The following is a 20,748-nucleotide window of genomic DNA, read 5'->3' as shown; positions in this document are numbered from 1 at the left end:
CAATTCCATTCACTTCGCGGTGAATTTCCTTCACTTCGTGGTTAATACCATTTACTCCGTGGTCAATGTCAATGGCTACAGTTATAATCCGTAGTCATAGGGAATCTCGGCTTTCAGAAATCACATTTCTAATAAAGTAGGGGCATTTTGGTTTAGTAAATATCCGTCCATAAAGTACGGGAGTACTTTTGGAAGTTAAGTATGGGAGGGATTAGAAAGGTGCATGGCTCATAAGTGAGCCGTACGGTAGGAAAAACCTCAAGTTTTTAATAGTAGTCGTCACTCTCCCTCCTATTTTCTGTGGTGGGGTCCACTTGAGCTTTGTATTGGACTCATTTTTTGGCTAATGCTCTAATATGAACTCTCCAAATGGATTGACGGTGTGGATACAAAACATAAATAATAGTGGGGTCCACAGAGCTTGGTGACGTCACTTCAATAGCGAGCCTCGCTACTGAACCTGTCGGTAGGTAATCTGCGTCCCTCAAATCATCGTTTAAAATGCACTCAGGTAGTCAAAACCAGCTACCACCGTACCCTCAGCAAAACCCTTTATTTTAAAGGTTCAGTACACGTCTAGCTCGGGCAGGTGCGTGCTACTACCAACTGTGTGGCACGTGCGGGCCAACGTGTATGAGATCCGCTCCGTCCATCAGGGTGTTGCCTCATATTTACTTTACATACCAAAAATCACGCTAGTAAAATGCTCAAGGGGGGCACACCGACGGAAAGAGTTTGGATGGGACACTCTCCATTAGTTGAATGTGGGGCCCACTATGGATTATTTAAGTCATCCGATCCATTCAGAAGTCGCCATTTCCAAAAAAATCATGATGTTCTCAGTCAGTTTGAGAAATGATTGTACACTATGGTGGATCTGTGTGATTTCGTAGTCAAGGCCAAACAACAGGCAGCGCACCTGACGGACTGTATGAATCTCATCCACATGAATTCATTCGTCCTTGCAGAAGTTGCAGGCTCGACCGTGGCAATGCAAATGGTTGCATCTCAATACGGCAATGCATCTAAATGAATCATTTGCACCCTATCAATACATACTTAAGGATGCACAAGCACAGATTTAGAACGTATCATGGATGGGTTCGGTATGTTTTGCACCATATAAAAAATAGTGGTGACTGTTCACTGTACATATCGCATGGATGGCAATCTGTACCATCCGTTAATTGGATAGTTAGGATTGCTCGATCAGTGTAGTTAATTTTAGAGATACGCTCTATCTACAAGGAGAAAATGAAAATAAAAAACGAAATAAATAAATAAATAAAAGACCCACAATTTGGTAGGCCTAGAGTAGTTGTACATTAATGCTACATGTGAGGAGGATGAATCAACACCATTTTTTAAATGGTGTAAAACTACCTCGGGAGTGTGGTACATTGATAGGTGATGAATTTAAAGGCGACCCAGACATTACTAGAGTACTGTTTGGATTGTCAATTACCTCTGTAACGAAAAGGAAACGTAAGTTGTTAAATGATTACAAGTTGCTTGCCGTGAAAGACTCAAAATGTGTATTTTATCAACTCCATTCATCTATGAAATGATTTTGAAAAATGAGGCAGTTTCAAATCTCCAGTTAATCACACTATAGAAAACACAGGTGATGGAAGGCTCATCATTGAAAACTTCTTCAAAATCACAAAAGTTTTGGATCAAGCTTATATTTGTGTTTTTGCTTTACCCAGGTCCATGTGATCACCTAATCGACAAATTGGATAACAAATAAACGAAGTTTTTAATAGTAGGCATTCAATCACCACTCTTTCCTGTTGTGGGGTCCGCCTGAGATTTGGATCTGCCTTATTTTTGGGCTCATGGCATAAGGCGTGGATACCACACATTCATCATGGTGGGGCCCACAAAGCTTTTCCAGTGTATTGGAGGGATCACTACCAAAGGGGAGTCCGTTGTGAACTGGTTTGATGTGAGAAATTTTCACTAATTACAAATTTCTTTAATAATCCTCAAAAACATTTGCATTTAACCTACCAACGATTGCTATGTTTAGTTGGGCAGTAATAAAATGGCAATGACGGTGCTTTTTCTTTACATTACAGTAATTCAAACAATCCTAACCTTTGATTCATGGAAGCTAGTCCCTGAGTATCTGTCACAAAATGAGATTAGTTGGACAATCCTAACTTTGCTTCATGGCCGCTTGTTTAACCATTGGGTAGTTTATATCTTAAGTGTCCAATAGATGTCCACCAATCCAATGGTCAAATAATCTTAATGGTAAGTTTTTGTTTGTTTTAGATCTAAATTACGACGTAATTTAGATGGTTTAATTTGATATACTTGTATGCCACATGTAATTTCTAAGCTATTTGTAAGTGCCCGTGTACAGGGTCCTTGCTCATACCGCATTGGCAGACTCACAAGAGTTTCAACACAACATCATGGGTTCAAGTACGGATTGTAGTGTGAGTGCGTGAGTATATGTGGGGTGTGAGCGTGTTTAATAATAATAACAAGAAGAAGAAGAATTTTCTATCTTCACGCGTGCTCTAAAATTCACGAGTGCCTCTCGTAGACCACATCAAAGATGGGAAAATAATCAAAACTGCAGAAATTGGCCATTTCTAACCACATGATTTTAGTCTTCTGTCCTGAAACACCACACTCAGACAACAGCTCATCTTAGAGGTGGTCCACTAATCGGATTGTCTTGAGCCACTGCCAACCAAATCAAGGATTCTAGAATTGGCACCACCCACCACGTGGGATGCCACACTGAACCTAAAGCCTTTCGGACAAAACTGGTATTTCCATACAATAAGATCACATACAGCCAGCTGCATCAAAACTTAGCATGCAGCCCCATGTTCCCCACCAACATGTCATCTCTATAAAGAACGATCAAGCCATGTAAATAGTGGACACCTTTATTATCATACATCTCGAAAATTAAGCCCATCCACTCATTGGATGGGCCATGCCTTTACTCTATATCAGACCATCGTCCATTCATTGATTTCAATGGCATGGCCAGCCTGATGAGTGGATATGCCTGGTTTCTACGTCAAAGGATATTCCCTGAGGGGATAAATGCTTGCACGGATGGGATATCCTATGCAACTGACATGTTGGCATGAAAGACAATGCGGCATGTAAATTATTCATACACCCTCGACTATATTATGCATGGCGTGTGCATGAAAAATGCCCGGAACGTGAATCCGTTTATTTGTTCGTTGGGACAGACATGAGATAGCGATACAAAGAAAAGGACACACAGAATGATAAAAAAAAGAAAAAAGAAAAAAGGGTACACAGAAATAGATAGTAACGCAAATCCTAGAGCCACACTGCTAGGAATGGTGGAACAAGCAAGATCTCATGGGAACCCACCACCAGCTCCTCCTCCAAATCCACCACCTGCACCACCACCGAGCCCACCGCCTCCACCACCTCCAAACCCTCCCCCACCACCGCCTCCAGCTCCACCGCCTAGCCCAGCGCCACCTCCAGCACCAGCTCCACCTCCGAACCCTCCGCCAGCACCTCCTCCAACGCCACCACCACCACCGCCTCCAAACCCTCCACCGCCGCCACCTCCGAGCCCACCACCACCACCAGCCCCAGCCCCACCTCCGAAGCCAGCCCCGCCGCCAGCTCCAGCGCCACCACCTAGGCCTCCTCCGGCCCCACCTCCAAAACCGCCACCGCCACCGCCACCGAGCCCACCGCCGACTCCATGGTGCCACCACTTCTCTTCCTCCAAGGCTCCCTTGTTCACAAGCTGCCTTGCACTTGCATTGCAGAAGACAACCACGAGAAGAACAAGGAGAAGAAGCTTAGTCATCTTTGCCAGTAGGAAGAGTAGCCGTTGATGATGAAGGTCGGGTTCGAGGAATGGATTATATATAGATTTGGAAGGACATCTCATGGAGAGGGACAGTTGGGATGGTTTTAATTGTCGGATACTCTACAATGCTCGGGCAGAGAATATCTACAGTATCCATGGTTTTCATTATATACGAGTGGGGCCCATGATTTACTAATCCAAGCTTTTGATACGATGAGGCTAACTGTAGATGGCCCTCTTATATAGGGGAAAATCACAACCATTCAGTTAACGGCAAGGATATAGACGGTTAAGAAAGAAAATACAGAAACCGTCCAAATTTTGAAGAAAAAAGGTAAAATATCTAACTTCTTGAGGTCCTCCATTTAGGAAGTTTTTTAGTTTATGGTCTATTGACCATGTGGCCCACTAGATCAAGGGTTGGATTTATATTCTTGGGTCGAGCATTGGAGAATAAATGTTTTAATTGTTAGGGACTTCTCAACTACAATCCGTGTTTGAAGAGTTATTAGAGCCAACCACCTGATTTGACAAGAGCGGCCCACCGACTCAACTTGATCCTCTTGATGGTGTGAAGGGATAGGTTTTTTTTGACTTTTGAGGAAGCAGTGGAGTTTTCTTACAGCCCTTCCATGAAAGTTCACTTGGGTTGATCTGGACCACACGTATCAGTAGTCAGTACAGATAATGTGGGTGTCTCTAGAAAGGAATGGCATGATGATCACGTAGAAGATATGCATAGCGTCCTCGAGCCTTGAGATCGAACAAGCGAGTCCCATCGATTGGTTATCTGGGATATTGATATGATAATGCCCAAGTCGTGAATGGTCCATGGCACCGAAATCTCTGTTGTGGCGGTGGAACTCCACGGACTTGAGAACGCCGTTCGAGTCTAACAATGGAAGACGTCTCTTACTCCTTTCCCGTCTTACTCTAATTCTTCTCTGGCTCTTGTGTACGTTCCTATAGTTACTATCCGAGGCATATTTCTCTGGATAAAGAGAACACTTGTCTAAAGAGATATTTTATAGTATTAATCTTCTGTGATATTCTTTATATGGGCAGGAAAGAAGTAATTAAGCCTTCTACTTTTTTTCCTCTTTTTCTTTTTTTAAGCGAAGAATAAAGCTCCATTTTACTACACATAAATTTCTCTCTCTCTTATCATTTTGTTTTGGTTTGATGCTTTTGGCTTTTGTTTAGCACATTTCTTTTTGTGTTATGACTTCAATTAGTTGACATTGATCAAGTGTAGTATTTTTACACAACAATTGGTATCGGAGCCAAAGGTTAAAAACCGTTTTAGGACAAGATCGATGTTGGTGTTTGATTTTGCAATTGTGGTTCAAATTGCTAGATCAAGTTCTATCAAATTGGAGGTATCAAAGTTCAACGAATCAAATTACGCATTGTGAAAATTGAAAATGAACGTAATATTGATGGTGGAAGGATGTGCAATTGCAATTCAATGAAATGAAAAGAGACCTTAAGAGATGAAATTGGGGTATTTGAGGAGAAAAATCAATTACTTATGGCAGACCTTCTTGCATCATATGATTCCGTTTTGTTCAATGTATCTGATTAAACTACTACAAAAGGTTCGTGGGACAAATTGCAAAACAATACGAAGGAAAATTAATGCCGAAAAAGACATTTCTCCAATGATAACTATATAACTTAAAGATGAATGAAGGGTTCTCTTTACAAGAATACTTTGATGGGCTTAACACCCTTATTAGTACTTTAGCAATGGCTGATGTGAAAATTAACAATAAGAAAAATATCACACTTTTGCTTTGTCCGATTTAAAATTTATACAATGGTTTGATTATAAATCTTAAAAATAATTCAGATCTCACTATGGATTTAGTCATGTCCACGTTACTCAATGAAGAATCTCGTAAAGAAACACATGGAAAAAAAAAAAATCTGTTAGTGAGGCTATGATGGTTAGAGGAAGATCTACTGAGAAGGGTATTAGTGGAAAAGATCAGATGAGATCTAAGTCGAAAGGCACAAAACAAGTAAGTTTGGAATTGCGAAAAAATAGTCACTTACGTAAAAATTATAAACTCAAGAAAGTAAATTAGGAAAATTACAAACCTAATTTGCATGACAAAGTATCAAATTCAAAGGGTTCCCAAAAAAATCTAGTCAAGAAAGACAATTCATTTGAGGAGGAAAGTGTTGTCTATAGTGATTCCATGAGAGAATCCGAGTTATCAATGGATCTTAGATTCATGCGCTTCATTCCATATGACTCGACAAAGAGACAGTTTCTACATATATCAGTTATATGATAGTGGTATAGTTTATATGGGTGATAATGGTACATGTAAAATTGTGAGGATTAGAGATATCAGAATTACTATATTTGATGGTATCAAACATACAATTTTTGGTATGCGGCATGTACCGAACTTGCTGAAGAGTCCTATATCATTGGAAAAGTTTGATGAGTCGATTGAAAATTTTTAAAGGGGGCGATGGTGGTGGAAAAGGGAGATTTAATTTGCGGCTTATATCATTTGATTCGAGATGTCATGGTTGGTGTTATTGTTGTTGCAAATGCCATGACAGACTCTGCTACAATCTGGCATAGGTGGTTAGGCCACATAAGTAAGTAAGGACTAAGGGTACTTCTTAATTGAAATTTACTTTGTAGTTTAAAGTCTATTAATTTAGATTTTTATTATAACTATTGTCTATTTGAAAATTTCCTTGGATCTTGTTTTACCTTATCCATTACCAAAAGTAAGGATGTTTTAAATCTTATCCATTCTGATACTTGAGAGGCTCTAGTCGAATCCTTGGGAGGTTCGAAGTATTTTATTTCTTTATTGACGATTTCTCCAGAAAAGTATGGATTTACATGTTGATAAGGAAAAGTAATGCTTTTACTTGTTTTACTAAGTTTAAAGTATTGGTTAAAAATAAAAATAAAAATAAAATTAAGTGTTTAAAAATTGATAATTTAGAAAAATATACCTCGAAAGAATTTAAGAATTTTTATGGTGATCATGAAATTGAGAGGCACTACATGGTCCATGATACTACATAGTGAAAATGAATTGCAGAACATAAATATAAATCGTACGCTTATGTATTAATTGTGCTATGAGTATGCTGAATTCGGATATGCTTGAGCAGTATTTTCAGATAGAATCTGTTAATATAACTTATAAGTTAATAAATTGTTCTCTTATGACTATACTTGAATGCAAGATCCCTAAAGAGGTATGGTTTGAAAAACCTATTAATTATTCGTTCATTTGTAGTTTTGGTTATGACGCTTATGTATGGATTCCCAAAGAGCATGGGACTAAGCTGGATACAAGGTTCATAAAGTATATTTTTCTTGGATATGTAGATGAAATAAAAGGATACAAAATGTGGGGCCTTATTGCCTAAAAATTATTGTAGCCAAGATGTGGTTTTTAATGAAGATTCATTACAGAAAGATATAAAATTGCGAAGCTCAGATTCGTGACAGATATTTGAATTAGAATCATTAAACAATGTTCAAAATCAATCCGTTAATTCAAATTATCAATAAGTTGATGATATCATTAAAAATGAAATTAATGAAAAACATGCAGATGAGATACCTGGTGATGAAATTCAAAATACTAAAGGTTGACCAAAGAGAGCTACAAAACCTTTTGTTTAGCTCAAGGATTATGTTACCGCTTACATTTGTACGACACAAGAGCGCGAGCCTTGTTCAAACCGAGAAGCATGTGAATCTATAGATGCTAGCTAATGAAGAGTGTCTATACAAGAAGCTTTGCATAAAAATAAGACTTGAAAATTGGTTGAATTACCTAAGGAGTGGAATGCTCTTAATTGCAAATAAGTTTACAAACTGAAAAAAGATACTAAAGGGAATGTTGAAAGATACAAAATGTGATTAGTTGTAAAAGATTATGTTTAGAAATCAGGTATTGACTCTAATGAAATTTTCTCTCTAGTTGTTCATTTAAGCATTATTCGCATTGTGTTAAGTACGACAGTAGTGCTTGACTTAGAGCTTGAGAAGTTAAATGTAAAAACTCTTTCTCTATATATGAATCATGATGAAGAAATTTATATAATTCAACACGAAGGCTTTATTGAAAAATATAAGAAGAATCTAGTTTGTCAGGTGAACAAATTGCTTTACGATTTAAAGCAAGCGCTACGATGTTGGTACAAGCAGTTTAATTCATTCATTGTGAGTTTGAAATTTCAGATATATGAGTTAAATCATTATGCCTATATTCATAACTTTGGTAGCTTTATTATCTTGTGATTATATATAGATGACATATTTATTGCAAGTACTAATAGAGATACTATTGCAACATTAAAAGCTTGTTTGGCTAGAGAATTTGATATGAAGGATTTGCATATCCTTAATTAGATTCATAGGATGACTATACTTAGCTAGAGACGAGAATAACAGGAAAGTTTGGATAACCCAGAAGGGTTATGTTAAAAGAGTACTGTGCCACTTCAACATGTAGGATTCTAGCCCAGCCAGTACTCCATTCCATGTTGGTTACAAGCTTTCTTCAAATCAGTGTCCTAGTACAGAGGTGGAGAAGGTAGATATATCTTAAGTACTATATTCATCGGTGGTAGGGAGTCTTATGTTTTATATATACACCAGACCAAACATTACGCAAGTAGTGGGAGCAATTAATAAATATATGTCAAACTCAGGGAAAGATCATTAGAATATTGTGAAGTGAATCCTTCATTATTTGAAGAGTACTTCTGAGGAAGCTATTTGATATAAATCTATTGTAGTCATCAATAAAAATCATATAATATCTTATGTTCTGAAAAGAAGTAACATATGTAGGACCCCAGAGATCACAATGAATCTTAACAAGAGTAGTTGCAATTTTGTTATTTAAATTAAAAGGAAGTCTATAGTTCTTTTTCATCAAGTACTATAGATACATAGTCTTTTCGACTAACTACTCAGTACCTTAGAGTTTGGATGTCCCAAACACCGATACCAAATCTCTTCTTGGGTTTTTCCTAGTCTCACTGCTTCTAAGGATACAACTGTATTTTTATCTGGGCATATTATAAATTTCATCATTTACTCTCTATCTTCAGAACCTTGCCCCTTTTTAGAATTTTTATCACAAAGTCAGAGTCAATAAATTCAAAAATATTGGAATTATCTTTTGCTAACTAAGAAACAAATATTATGTTTTTCTTAATTTTGAGAACTAGAACATCTTTTAGCTTAATGCTGCCACAACTAAAAAATAACCAATGTGAAAGATATTTAGCCAAGAACCATTTGTTACTATCACCTTATCAGGACCGCTTTAGGGGACTAAGTTAACGTACCTAGATCATTAGTCATGCGATCGCTTGCTCCAATATCAACATACATATTTTAGTCTCGTGGTCCTTTGATTGTCGAAGTACAACAGCTTGAGAGACAAATCTTCTTGAGCTTGATACGACATACCCAACCCATGCCAACATTTTAAGGTCGCTTGACCCCTACAGCTACAAATCTTGCATTGGTCCTTATTAGTCCTTCCTGTTATATCTAGTAGCCTGCGTCTGGGTTGAGGATTGTTATGGTTTGGACAATTTGGAAGAAGTCAAATTCCAGAATTATGTCCTTAGTTTAATGACTCTCATGGATGCATAACACTTTGTTAAAAATTCTGAACTGGAGAATAGGACTGTATTTCCTGGTGGATACCCTGGATAGTTAGAATTCTGCCCGGTTAGAGCAAAACCATTGCCTTTGGAGTTGGACTAATATCTAAAATTTCATCTGTCTCTATCGGTGCCTCTGCCATGACCTTCACCGTTAGGTCATTAAGCGAAAAGGCCATATTGTGATCTACCAGGTGTGAATCAAAGTTCCATGTTTTGTAATTGGAGATAATAGCTTTATATTGTAGTGAAAATTAAGACTAAGATTTTTATTTTTTTTTTAAATGAAGTTTTTATAAGCATAGAAATTACCATAATATTATATTTTTTCAAGTTTACGAGACATGTAGATAACTTTGTCATCATCTACTACGGGTTTCTGAATAGTAGTTAGCCCATTTAAAAAAAAAAATCTTAAAAGCCTTGATGTAATCAGATAATGATTGGGTACCCGATTTCAGTTCTTGCATATGTTGCTTTAATTAGACCTCACAATCTTTTGTGGCCTGTGAGAAATTATCTTCTAACACCTTCCAAACTTCACATATTGTAGTAAATTCAACCATAAGGTAAAGAGCTTTGACTAATGTCCCTGTAATCCAACTGCACAGAAAAAGATCACAGTTCTTCTATGTCATGATTAATGGATTTAACACCATTTCTCCTTTGTCATTCTATATGAGTTCGGGTGGCAGGTCATCAGTGAGAAGACTTTCAACTTTAAAGCTTTGAATTAATAAAAGAATCTATGTCTTCCATATAAGATAATTTGAAATATTTAATTTGATCAACATAATATCGATTAAATGATAAAAGGAATGTATCGATAAAGAAATGGATAAGGACGATAAGGATGAAGCTGCCATTATAGGGAGAAAAAGAAGTATAAAGGAATATGAAATTAAGTACTCTTGCAGATTACCAAAACAAAGAGAGGAGCATAGATATACGTGTATGCGCAAACTACTCGAAAAGGTAAGTTATTTTTGTTGCTTTTGAAAGGGGGTTTGAGAGATAGAGAGACGGAGAGGGGTTTCGAAAGGAGTTTGAGAGAGAGTGACCGATAGAGAGTGGGGCTTAGAGAGTGATGTGGAGTGAGGTGGTACAATTTCAGTTTCTCAACAGCAGCAGGGGCTAGCGATGGCTGCAATAGAGAGAATGCAAAGGGTGCGTGGCCGGGTGTTGTCGGAGGGTTGCAGGATGGAGTGAATAGGGCTGCGGTAGAGTATGAGAAGCATACTCTCCTTTGACATCCGTTCTCATACCACACCATAGAAAACCATGCCGGTTCAACCGCGGCCATTGAGAACTTATTAGGGCCCACTATAATATCCATTTACCATCCAACCTGTTGATTAGGTCATACAAAAGTAGACAAAAGGAAAACACAAATATCAACTTCAAAACTTGTGTAGCCCCCGGGAAGTTTTTAATGGTGGACGTTTAATCACCATGGATTCCTGTGGTGCCGTTCACTTGAAATTTGAATTTACCTCATTTTTTGATTCATACCTCATCATGATAGGACCCATGCAGCTGTTCCAGCACAGGGACATAGGTACTATGTGCAGTACTAGCCCATCTGAGTCCCTTCTTTTACGCTTTAAATCCGGCCATCTACCCATCTTCCATGAAAAGTCTAATGAAACTATAATTTCATGTTCTGTTCTACGTACAATCCAATTCTTTTATTTGAATGAGAGATAAATCAGTATGATGCAAGTAGACATTTTACATTGTTAACATTGATGTAAGTCCATCATTCTGATATTTACTATTTACCCTTCAAAGAAGGATTCTCAAATGATGGGTGGACATATAAAACATGATGGCCCACGGAGCTCGGGTGACTAAAGAAATACACTTTTAAGGAAGTATACTGTTAAAATAAAATTCACCTTGAAATGGATCGCATAAATCTTTTGTATTTATAGAGTAGAAAATACAAAAACTATTTAAATAAATTACGGTTTGAACGGAAATTTTAAGCTTAAATTTATTATACATAGAGTGCTAACCAACCGGAGGTATTTGCTGGAGTACTGTCTTTCTTGTTGTCCATGTCACGATGATCATCTAACCTTTTTTATGTGGTGGGCCACACCATCGATCGGTGCGGCTGAACAAAACTTGGGCAGCCTGCCATCAACGTTTAACAGATTTTTCATCAATCTCAACCATCTATTAGGTGTCTATAATCTGGATGGTTAAGAATTGGTATGTTGTCATGATCAAATGGTTGAGACCGTCAGTTTGTTATGACCTTTTTATCTATTATCCAGCAACAATGGGCCTACTGTTTGAATGGTTGAAATTTTGATGCATCCATGTGAAGTACAGAAGGAACGGTCAACATCACGTGAAGGTGGACCATCACTTTTGGGGTTGTCCTTTCAATCAGAGTTCTCATGTGGTACAGCACGAGTCTTTTATCCAGTACACAAGCTGTTAAAAGACCGCGTGACAGCCACTGTCGTCGCCGTATGCCATGGGTGGGGATAAAAAATTGCTATAAAAGTTTTTTACTAATTTTTTACCGACGAAAAAACTTCGCCGGTCAACATTTTGTACATATTTTTACCTATTAAAAAGAATCGCCGATTGAGGTAATGACCGATTTATTACCGACGAAAATATTCGTCGGTAAAAATCTAGTGAGATATAATTTCTTCATTAAGAGTGGGTTTTCTTGTAGTCCGATGGGTAGTGGTCAGAGCTATGTGGGCACACTATAATGTATTTGTTTCATCTACGATGTTAATCCATTTTTACAAATCATTCTACAACTTGATCCAAAAAATGAGAGGGATATAAATCTTAGGTGGACCACACCACAGGAAAACAATAGTGATTGGATATCCACCATTAAAATCCCCTTAAGGCCCACTGTACTATTTATTTGACATCCAATCTGTTGATTAGGTCATATAGACCCATACGAAGGAAAAAAATAAAGATCAGCTTGATCCAAAACTTTTATGGCTCCCAAAAAGTTTTTAATGGTTGATGTTCATTTAATGTTTCCTGTAATGTGGTCCGCTTGAGATTGGGATATATCTCGTTTTTGGTCTCATACCATAAATTGATCTAGAAAAATAGATGGATGGCATGGATGAAAGACATACATCATGGTGGGGCCCACAAAGCACTGACCACTAGCCATTGGCTGTAGAGGGGAGTAGCCAATCCGTGGTCAGTGCTTTGTGGGCCCCACCATGATGTATGTGTTCCATCAATGCCTTCTATCTATATATTTTTCTAGGTCATTTTAGGGTATGAGACCAAAAATTAGGTATATTTCAATTTCAAGTGGACCACATTATAGGAAACAGTGTTGAATGAATGTCAATCATTATGTATGACCTAATCAACAGATTGGATAATGACAAATAAACAATACAGTGAACTCTAGGAGGATTTTAATAGTGGATATCCAATCACTATTGTTTTCCTATGGTGTGGTCCACCTGAGATTTATATCCCTCTAATTTTTGGGATCAATCCCTAAAATGATTTGTGAAAATGGATAAACAGTGTGGATGAAACACATACATCATCGTGGGGCCCACGAAGCACCAACCTCCACACACCAGGCTAGTGGAGGGGGAGTAGCCAATCCGTTTCCAAACCAAGGGAAGCGAATTGGCTGTTGTACCACACACCAGCCACATAGCTGGTGTGGGTATGCCCCATGAGAAGAGGAAGACAAGCATTGAGCCCTCGAGCTCGAGTTGTACCAAAGGCTCAAAAGAAGATTAAAGCTACATGCCCCAAGATAATGTATTTATCATATCCACACTTATTCATCCATTTTGTGAGATGATTTTATAGCATGATACCAAAAATGATTCACATTTAAAGCTTAATTGTACCACACCAAATAGTAGTGGGGACAATGATCTGCACCATTAAAGCATACGTAAGGCCCATCATAGCATTTATTTTCCATCCAATCTATTCATAAGGCTACACAGGACTAACTGGATGAAGAAGAAAAACAAACATCATATTGATTCAAAACTTCCACGACCCTGAAAGAGTTTCCATGGTAGACATTCAATACCTACTTTTTTTAATGCAATGTGGTTCACTTAATCTTTGGTCAGTCTTATTTTTAGGTTAAGCCATTAGACGAGCTTGCCAAATAAAAAGACAATTGGTATATAACACATACCTCATGATGGACTCGTAGAACTTGGTGACCTCAACAGCTAGGTAGGTAGTGTGTTGGATCCTTACTCTTGCTATGGTGGTAGACTCTCAGGAGTTTCAACACCAGGTTAAGGGTTCAAGTATCATAGGTGGTGAAATCCCACTAAGGTGTGAGTGTGTGGGGTGTGTGCGCGTGTGTAAAAAAGAAAAAGGTAGGTGGTGTGTCTACCTGGCTGGTCCTTTGATGTCACCAAGTTCTGTGGGTCCCATCATTAGGTATGTGTTATATCCAAATCGTCTATCTACTTGGCAACTTCATCATAAGACTTGAGCCAAAAAATTTGATAGATTAAAAGATCAAGTGGACCACATTGCAAAAATTGTAGTTGAGGATTGAACATCTACCATTGAAACCCTTTTGGGTTCACAGAACTTTTGGATAAATATGATATCTTTTTCCACGTCATTATGACCTTATGAACATATTTTCTAGAAAATAAATGATATGGCGTGTCCTAGGATGTTTCAACGGTGATAATCATTGTCTCTGGAGCTATGTAGAGTGTAGTCCACATGAAATTTGGATTTATTATTATTATTTTTTATTCTTTTTCTGTTGGCTTAATAATACACCCACTGTCGTTCACACTTCACCGTTAGCCACCGCCACTAGGGAATCGATGACCTCGGTGTTGAAACGAGGTATCCTTCACTCAATCTACCACTTGAGCTATGGACCAGGGTCATGAGATTTGAATACGACTCATTTTTGGGCTCGTGCACTAAAATGATCTCGCCGGATGGTTGAGCAATCTAAATATAATAGATACATCATTGTAAGACCCATGTAACTTTGATCTTCTTCGAATCATTAGTACAACTCGGAGATCGAGATGCATTAGCAGTCATCTTCACACAACACAACCATACCAGTCAGGTTGGTGGTGTGTGGTACACCAGCGGCCAATCTGCTTCAAGAAGGACGCATATTAGTACTCAACCCGTTGAAATGACGTCACTAATTCTTAAGCCCTATTATGACGTATGTGTTGTATCTACACCGTCCATCTACTTAAAGAGATCATTTTTGGGCATGAACAAGAGAATGAAGTAGATCCAAAGCTCAACTGAACCCATCCCAGAAAATAGGGTACCGACACAACGAATGAAACCTTCCAAGGGCCTAGCATCATGTTTATTTGAGATCCGGAAGTGGATTGGCTGGTGTACCACACCCCAGCTATATAGGTGCTGTAGGTACGTGTCGTGCGAAGACGAGCACTGACGCTCCTCGAGCTCGAGTTGTAGGAACGGTTCAAAGGAGATCAAAGTTAAATGGCCCCACAGTGATGTGTTTATTATATCTACATTGTTCATCTATTTTTAGAGATCATTTTAGAGCATCATCCTAAAAAATGAATCATATCCAAAGATCATTTGGACCACACCACAAATAGCAGTGGAGATAATGATTTTTACCGTTAAACAATTAGAAGGGCCCACCATAACAGTTATTTTCCATCTAATCTGTTCATAAGGTCACAAAGACATGAATGAAGAGGACAAAAAATTTCATATTGATCCAAAACTTCTGTAACCCCAAAAAGGGTTTCAATGGTAGACGTTCAATCCCCCACTGCTTTTTGTAGTGTGGTCCACTTGATTGTTAGATCTGTGGTATTTTTTGTCTCAAGCCTTGAGTTGAGCCCACTAAATGGATGGACGGTTTGGATATAACACATACCTCATGATTAGACCCACAGAACTTACCAACGTCAATACAGCAGCTATATAGCTGGTGTGAGGTACACAAGCCAATCCACTTCCTTGAGATCCAATTTATTCATAAGTTAACAGACATACGAAAGAAGGAAAAACACAAATATAAACTTGATCTAAAACTTTTGTAGTCTCGAGGAAGTTTTTAATAGCATGGGTTCAATCCCTATTGTTTTCTATGGCAGGGTACAATTGAGCTTTAGATCTATCTTATTTTATCGATCATGCCTTTAAATAATATCTTTAAATAGATGGACAATGTGAATACAACACATACATCATGGTGAGGCCACCTTTAAATGATATCTTTAAATGGATGGACAATGTGAATACAACACATACATCATGGTGGGGCCAACAAAACTTGGTGACCTCACTTCATAGCTACCGACGCCGTCAGTAGCCAATCGATATTCGGCAAGTAGATCTAGTCTTGCCCCGCTTGAAGATAATCCATTCAAGGGGTGCTATGTGGGGCCCACCTTGATATATGCCTAGTATATCAATGCCGTCCATCCATTTTTTCAATTTATTTTAAGGTATGGTCCCAAAAATGTAGCAGTTACAAATTGCAGATGGACCGCACCATGAACAGTGGTCATCAATCATTGGAAACTTTTTGTGTACTACGAAAGTTTCATGTTCATCAATCATTGGAAACTTTTTGTGGAATACGAAAGTTCGGGATCAAGTTGATATTTGTTTTTTCCCTTCACGGATGTTGGATAGAAAATAACATTATGGTGAAGGAAATTTTTAGTGGTGAGCATTTTAATGACCATTGTTGCCTGTTGTAAGGTCCACTTAATACTCGTATCAATTTTATTTGTTTTATTTTTTTTTGAAACCATGCCCTAAGATAAGCTGGCAACCATAATGCACGTATCTGAGTCGAATTGATTTGAACCGAGTCAAGTTCAGTCTAGATCGGACTCGACTCAGAAATTTTAGCTCAACTCGTCTCCAACCCAATTTCGAGTCAAGTCGAACTGGTCTTTTCTGAGTTGAATTGAGCTGAGTTAACCGAGCTAACTCGTTCTGCACGGCACTTTCACACGTTGGTGGTGACAGAGGAAAACAACCAGTACGGGCTACTTTCGCAGGGCGCACTCAGTTCATCTTTTATTGCAAGGGATCTGTTTAATTGTTGGGCCCACGCCATTCCATCAGCTCATGAATTTGATGGGTGCAGTGGATGTCATAAAAGCATCAATATGATGGACCACACCATAGAAATAGTAAATATTGAATGCCTACCGATGAAAACCTGTGAGTAATCACAAAGGTTTTGGATCAAGGTGGTATTTGTGTTTTCCCTTCAAGCCAAGTCTGCGTGACCTTATGAACAGATCGGACGGCGGAAAAACACATCGGGGTGAGGCCTACGACGATTTCAACGGTGGTATCATTATCCCCACTATTTCTTACGTTGTGGCCCACTTGAGCTTAGGGTCTCTCTCTTTTAGTGCTCATGCAGCTGGCAAAACAGATGGATGGCATAGATGAAACACGGACATGGTGAGTCCCATGCAGGGATATATTTGTAGGCAGGCCTGGCAGGCAATCTTCATCCAACCAAGAGCCCTGTGGGCCCACCTCAATGTCCGTATGGCATCCAATCGAATCTTCAATTTCGGCAGCTCATGTCATGACATGAGCCCAAAAATGAGTTAGATATGGGCCTCATGACCGGGAACGGATGGTGGAAAAGCCCACCATTAAACCCTTCCCAAGGCCCACCTTGACGTTTAGGATGAATCCGAACCGTTCACTACGTGACACCAACCGGGATGAAGGGAAAACCTAAAAAGATGCCTGCTTGATAAGTGGGCGTTTAATGGGACAACACGTATTTCTTTGGTGGGGCCTACTATGATGTTTGAGACAAATCCACCCATCCACCAATTTCAACAGGTCATTATAGGTAGTGAGCCAAAAAAATGAGGTAGATCAGAAGCTCAAGTGGCCCACACGAGAAAAAAACTGGAGCATGGAATGCCCACCATTGAAACACTTGCAGACAGCTGTGATTGACATATCTGACCCGTCCACCAGTTCGGCTTGATCATTTTAAGAACGGGCCAAAAAATGGAGCCGTATCCAATACTCAAATAGGCCGTGCAAGAGAAAAGTGAACGGTCACGTTGAATTCACCTCTGTATCTCTGTCAGTTGACAAGATCGTCCGCATACCGTCATGTTTTAAGGCATGGGCCCGAATATAAGGCAGATCCAAAAGTCAGGCGGGCCACATGGCTAGAAACAGTGGGTATTGAATGCTCACCAGTCGTGCGAACCACCATAATGTGTGTGAAACATCCACCCAGTCCATCACTTTAGCCGGACCATTGTAGGGCGTGGGCCCAAAATTGAGGCAGCTACAAAGCTCAAGTGGGCCGCACGGAAGTAAACTGCGGTTGTTGAACACCAAACGTTGAAACACTTGTGGTTGACTGTGATTTTTGGACACAAATCTACCCCGTCCATCGGTTTAACCAGATCATTTGAGGGTGTGGATTGAGCCAGATCCAATACTCTAGTGGGTCACACAGGAGGAAAGTGAACGCTAGCCGTTGAAGTCTCTGTCTCTCTGTCTGTTGTATAGCAGTGCCTATTAAAGACACGCCGTTGACAAGATCTGACGGAAACGGATTGGCTACTCCCCTTGCCACCAGCCAATGGCTGGTGGTCGGTGCTCTGTGGACACCACCATGATGTATGTGTTTCATCCATGCCGTCCATCTATTTTTCCAGATCATTTTATGGTATGAGACCAAAAATGAAGTATATCCCAATCTCAAGTGGACCATATTACATGAAACAGTGTTTAATGAGCGTTGACTATTAAAAACCTTTTGGAGGCCATAAAAGTTTTGGATCAATCTGATCTTTGTTTTTTCCCTTCATCTGGGACTGTATGACCCAATCAACAGATTGGATGTAAAATAAACATTACAGTGAGCCTTAGTAGGATTTTAATGATGAATATCCGATCACTATTGTTTTCATGTGGTGTGTTCCACCTGAGATTTATATCCCTCTCATTATTGGGATCAAGCCCTAAAATGATAGGTAAAAATGGATGAAACACATGCGTCATTGTGGGGACCACAGAGCACCGACCACCGGCCACCAGGCTGGTGGCAGGGGGAGTAGCCAATCCACTTCCGGGGCTGACCATGATGTTTCTTACAATGGGTGCTGTGCGGAACCCAAACCATTAAACAGTCTGCGGCCCTCCATGATGTTTGTAAGAAATCCATCCCACCCATCACTTTTGTGGGATCATTTTAGGATGAGGGCCAAAAAATTAGGCAGCTCTAAAGCTCAAGTGGGCCACACAGAAGGAAGCTATGGATATTCAACACCCACTGTTGAAACATTCTCGCAACCGTGATTTTTGTGAGAAATCTACTCCATCCATCATTAGTCAGATCATTTTAGGGTGTGGAACAAAAATTAAGCCATATCAAATACTATAGTGGGCCACACAGCAGGAAAGTGAACACTCACCGTTGGAGTCACCTCTCTATCTCAATCGGTTGTATCGGAAGCCGTTCATTATTAAAAGTAGATGTTTGACAAGATCGTGGGCTGACCATGATGTTTGAGATAAATCCACTTTATCCACGGGAATCTCCAGTAAGTTTAACTTGACAAGCTTTCAAATGTAACAGGAGTTACGTGATTAATACCGTACAATAGTCTAAAACCTTCTTCGTCAGTTTTCAATCTTGATGGTTAATATTTCGAAATCGCTTGATATAACTAAGAGGATGGAGATTCAAAATTTAAGTGGGCTATGCTGCGAAAACAATAGATATTAAATGCCCACTGTTCAAACAATCCTAGGCCATGGTAAAGTTTGAGAACATTTTCACGGGACTATTTTAGAGCAAGAGCCTAAAATGAGGTAGATTCAAAGCTTAAGCAGGCCACACAAAAACAAACAGTCGATGCTGTTCAACAAAGTGGGCCACAATGCAAGAAAAGTGCATAATTAATGCCAACCATTAATACACTAGTGAGGGGATTGAAGTTTTGGATCAGGCTATTTTAGAACAGGAGCCTAAAATGAGGTAGATTCAAAGCTTAAGCAGGCCACACAAAAACAAACAGTTGATGCTGTTCAACAAAGTGGGCCACAATGCAAGAAAAGTGCATAATTAATGCCAACCATTAATACATTAGTGAGGGGACTGAAGTTTTGGATCAGGCTATTTTAGAACAGGAGCCTAAAATGAGGTAGATTCAAAGCTTAAGCAGGCCACACAAAAACAAACAGTTGATGCTGTTCAACAAAGTGGGCCACAATGCAAGAAAAGTGCATAATTAATGCCAACCATTAATACACTAGTGAGGGGATTGAAGTTTTGGATCAGGCTATTTTAGAACAGGAGCCTAAAATGAGGTAGATTCAAAGCTTAAGCAGGCCACACAAAAACAAACAGTTGATGCTGTTCAACAAAGTGGGCCACAATGCAAGAAAAGTGCATAATTAATGCCAACCATTAATACACTAGTGAGGGGATTGAAGTTTTGGATCAGGCTATTATTTTTATATTTTAAGTTCATATAAGAGAGAATGACTTGAAGTTTTGGATCAAGCTATTATTTTTGTATTTTAAGTTCATATAAGAGAGAATGACTTTGTTAATGGTTTGGTAAGCATTATCAAATGATTTAGATGGTATATAAACATCCCAGGACTTTGGAAGGTTTCGACTGTAGTCCCATTTTTTTCCAGCCGTAGGACTTATTTAAGTTTTAGATTTACCTCAATTTTGAGTCCACACCCTAAAATGACTTGGCAAAACTAATATATGGGATGGATTTATCATAAACATCACAAAGGTGAGCCCCACTTACCTTCATTGGTTGCACGAGAACATTAAAGGTCTCTGAGTTGAGATTTTGGATTGAAAATAGTGATTTTATAGAAATAGTTTAAAAATAAAAGGTTCTCAATCCATAACCCAAAATGCAGGCAGTTATTATCTTATAAGCACCCTCAGGTATGGCCCACTTGAATTTCAGATCTCAGAAGATTTCAACGGTGAACGTACCATCATCAGTCCATTTGAGTTTTGGATCTGACTAATTTTAGGCTCGCCTCCTAATAGGGCTTAACAGGGCTTTTTGTTGGACGGGCTCCCTACAACAGTTGTATGAAACTCCGCTCATGGGAATGTATCCTCTCATGTATCAGACGTTATCCACAACATTTGTGGATGGGAAACCAACCAGAGGAAAACCCTTCGAAGAAAAAAGAAACTAATGGTCGAGCCGTAGGTGCGGAGCATTGAAATGCAC

General features: G+C 39.0%; 1 protein-coding gene across 1 annotated transcript; it reads right to left on the bottom strand.

Moving 5' to 3' along the window:
• Positions 1-3,135: 3,135 nt before the first annotated feature.
• Positions 3,136-3,879, bottom strand: LOC131226148 (glycine-rich cell wall structural protein). The gene has a single exon (XM_058222149.1). The coding sequence runs from the start codon at positions 3,827-3,829 to the stop codon at positions 3,362-3,364; it is 468 nt and encodes a 155-aa protein (XP_058078132.1). The 5' UTR covers positions 3,830-3,879; the 3' UTR covers positions 3,136-3,361.
• Between the last annotated feature and the right edge of the window lie 16,869 nt (positions 3,880-20,748).

This window comes from Magnolia sinica, chromosome 1, assembly GCF_029962835.1.
Source record: "Magnolia sinica isolate HGM2019 chromosome 1, MsV1, whole genome shotgun sequence".
NCBI classification, from domain to species: Eukaryota; Viridiplantae; Streptophyta; class Magnoliopsida; order Magnoliales; family Magnoliaceae; genus Magnolia; species Magnolia sinica.
The sequence above is the reverse complement of the archived record's forward strand: the minus strand, read 5'-3'. Positions and strand labels throughout refer to the sequence as shown.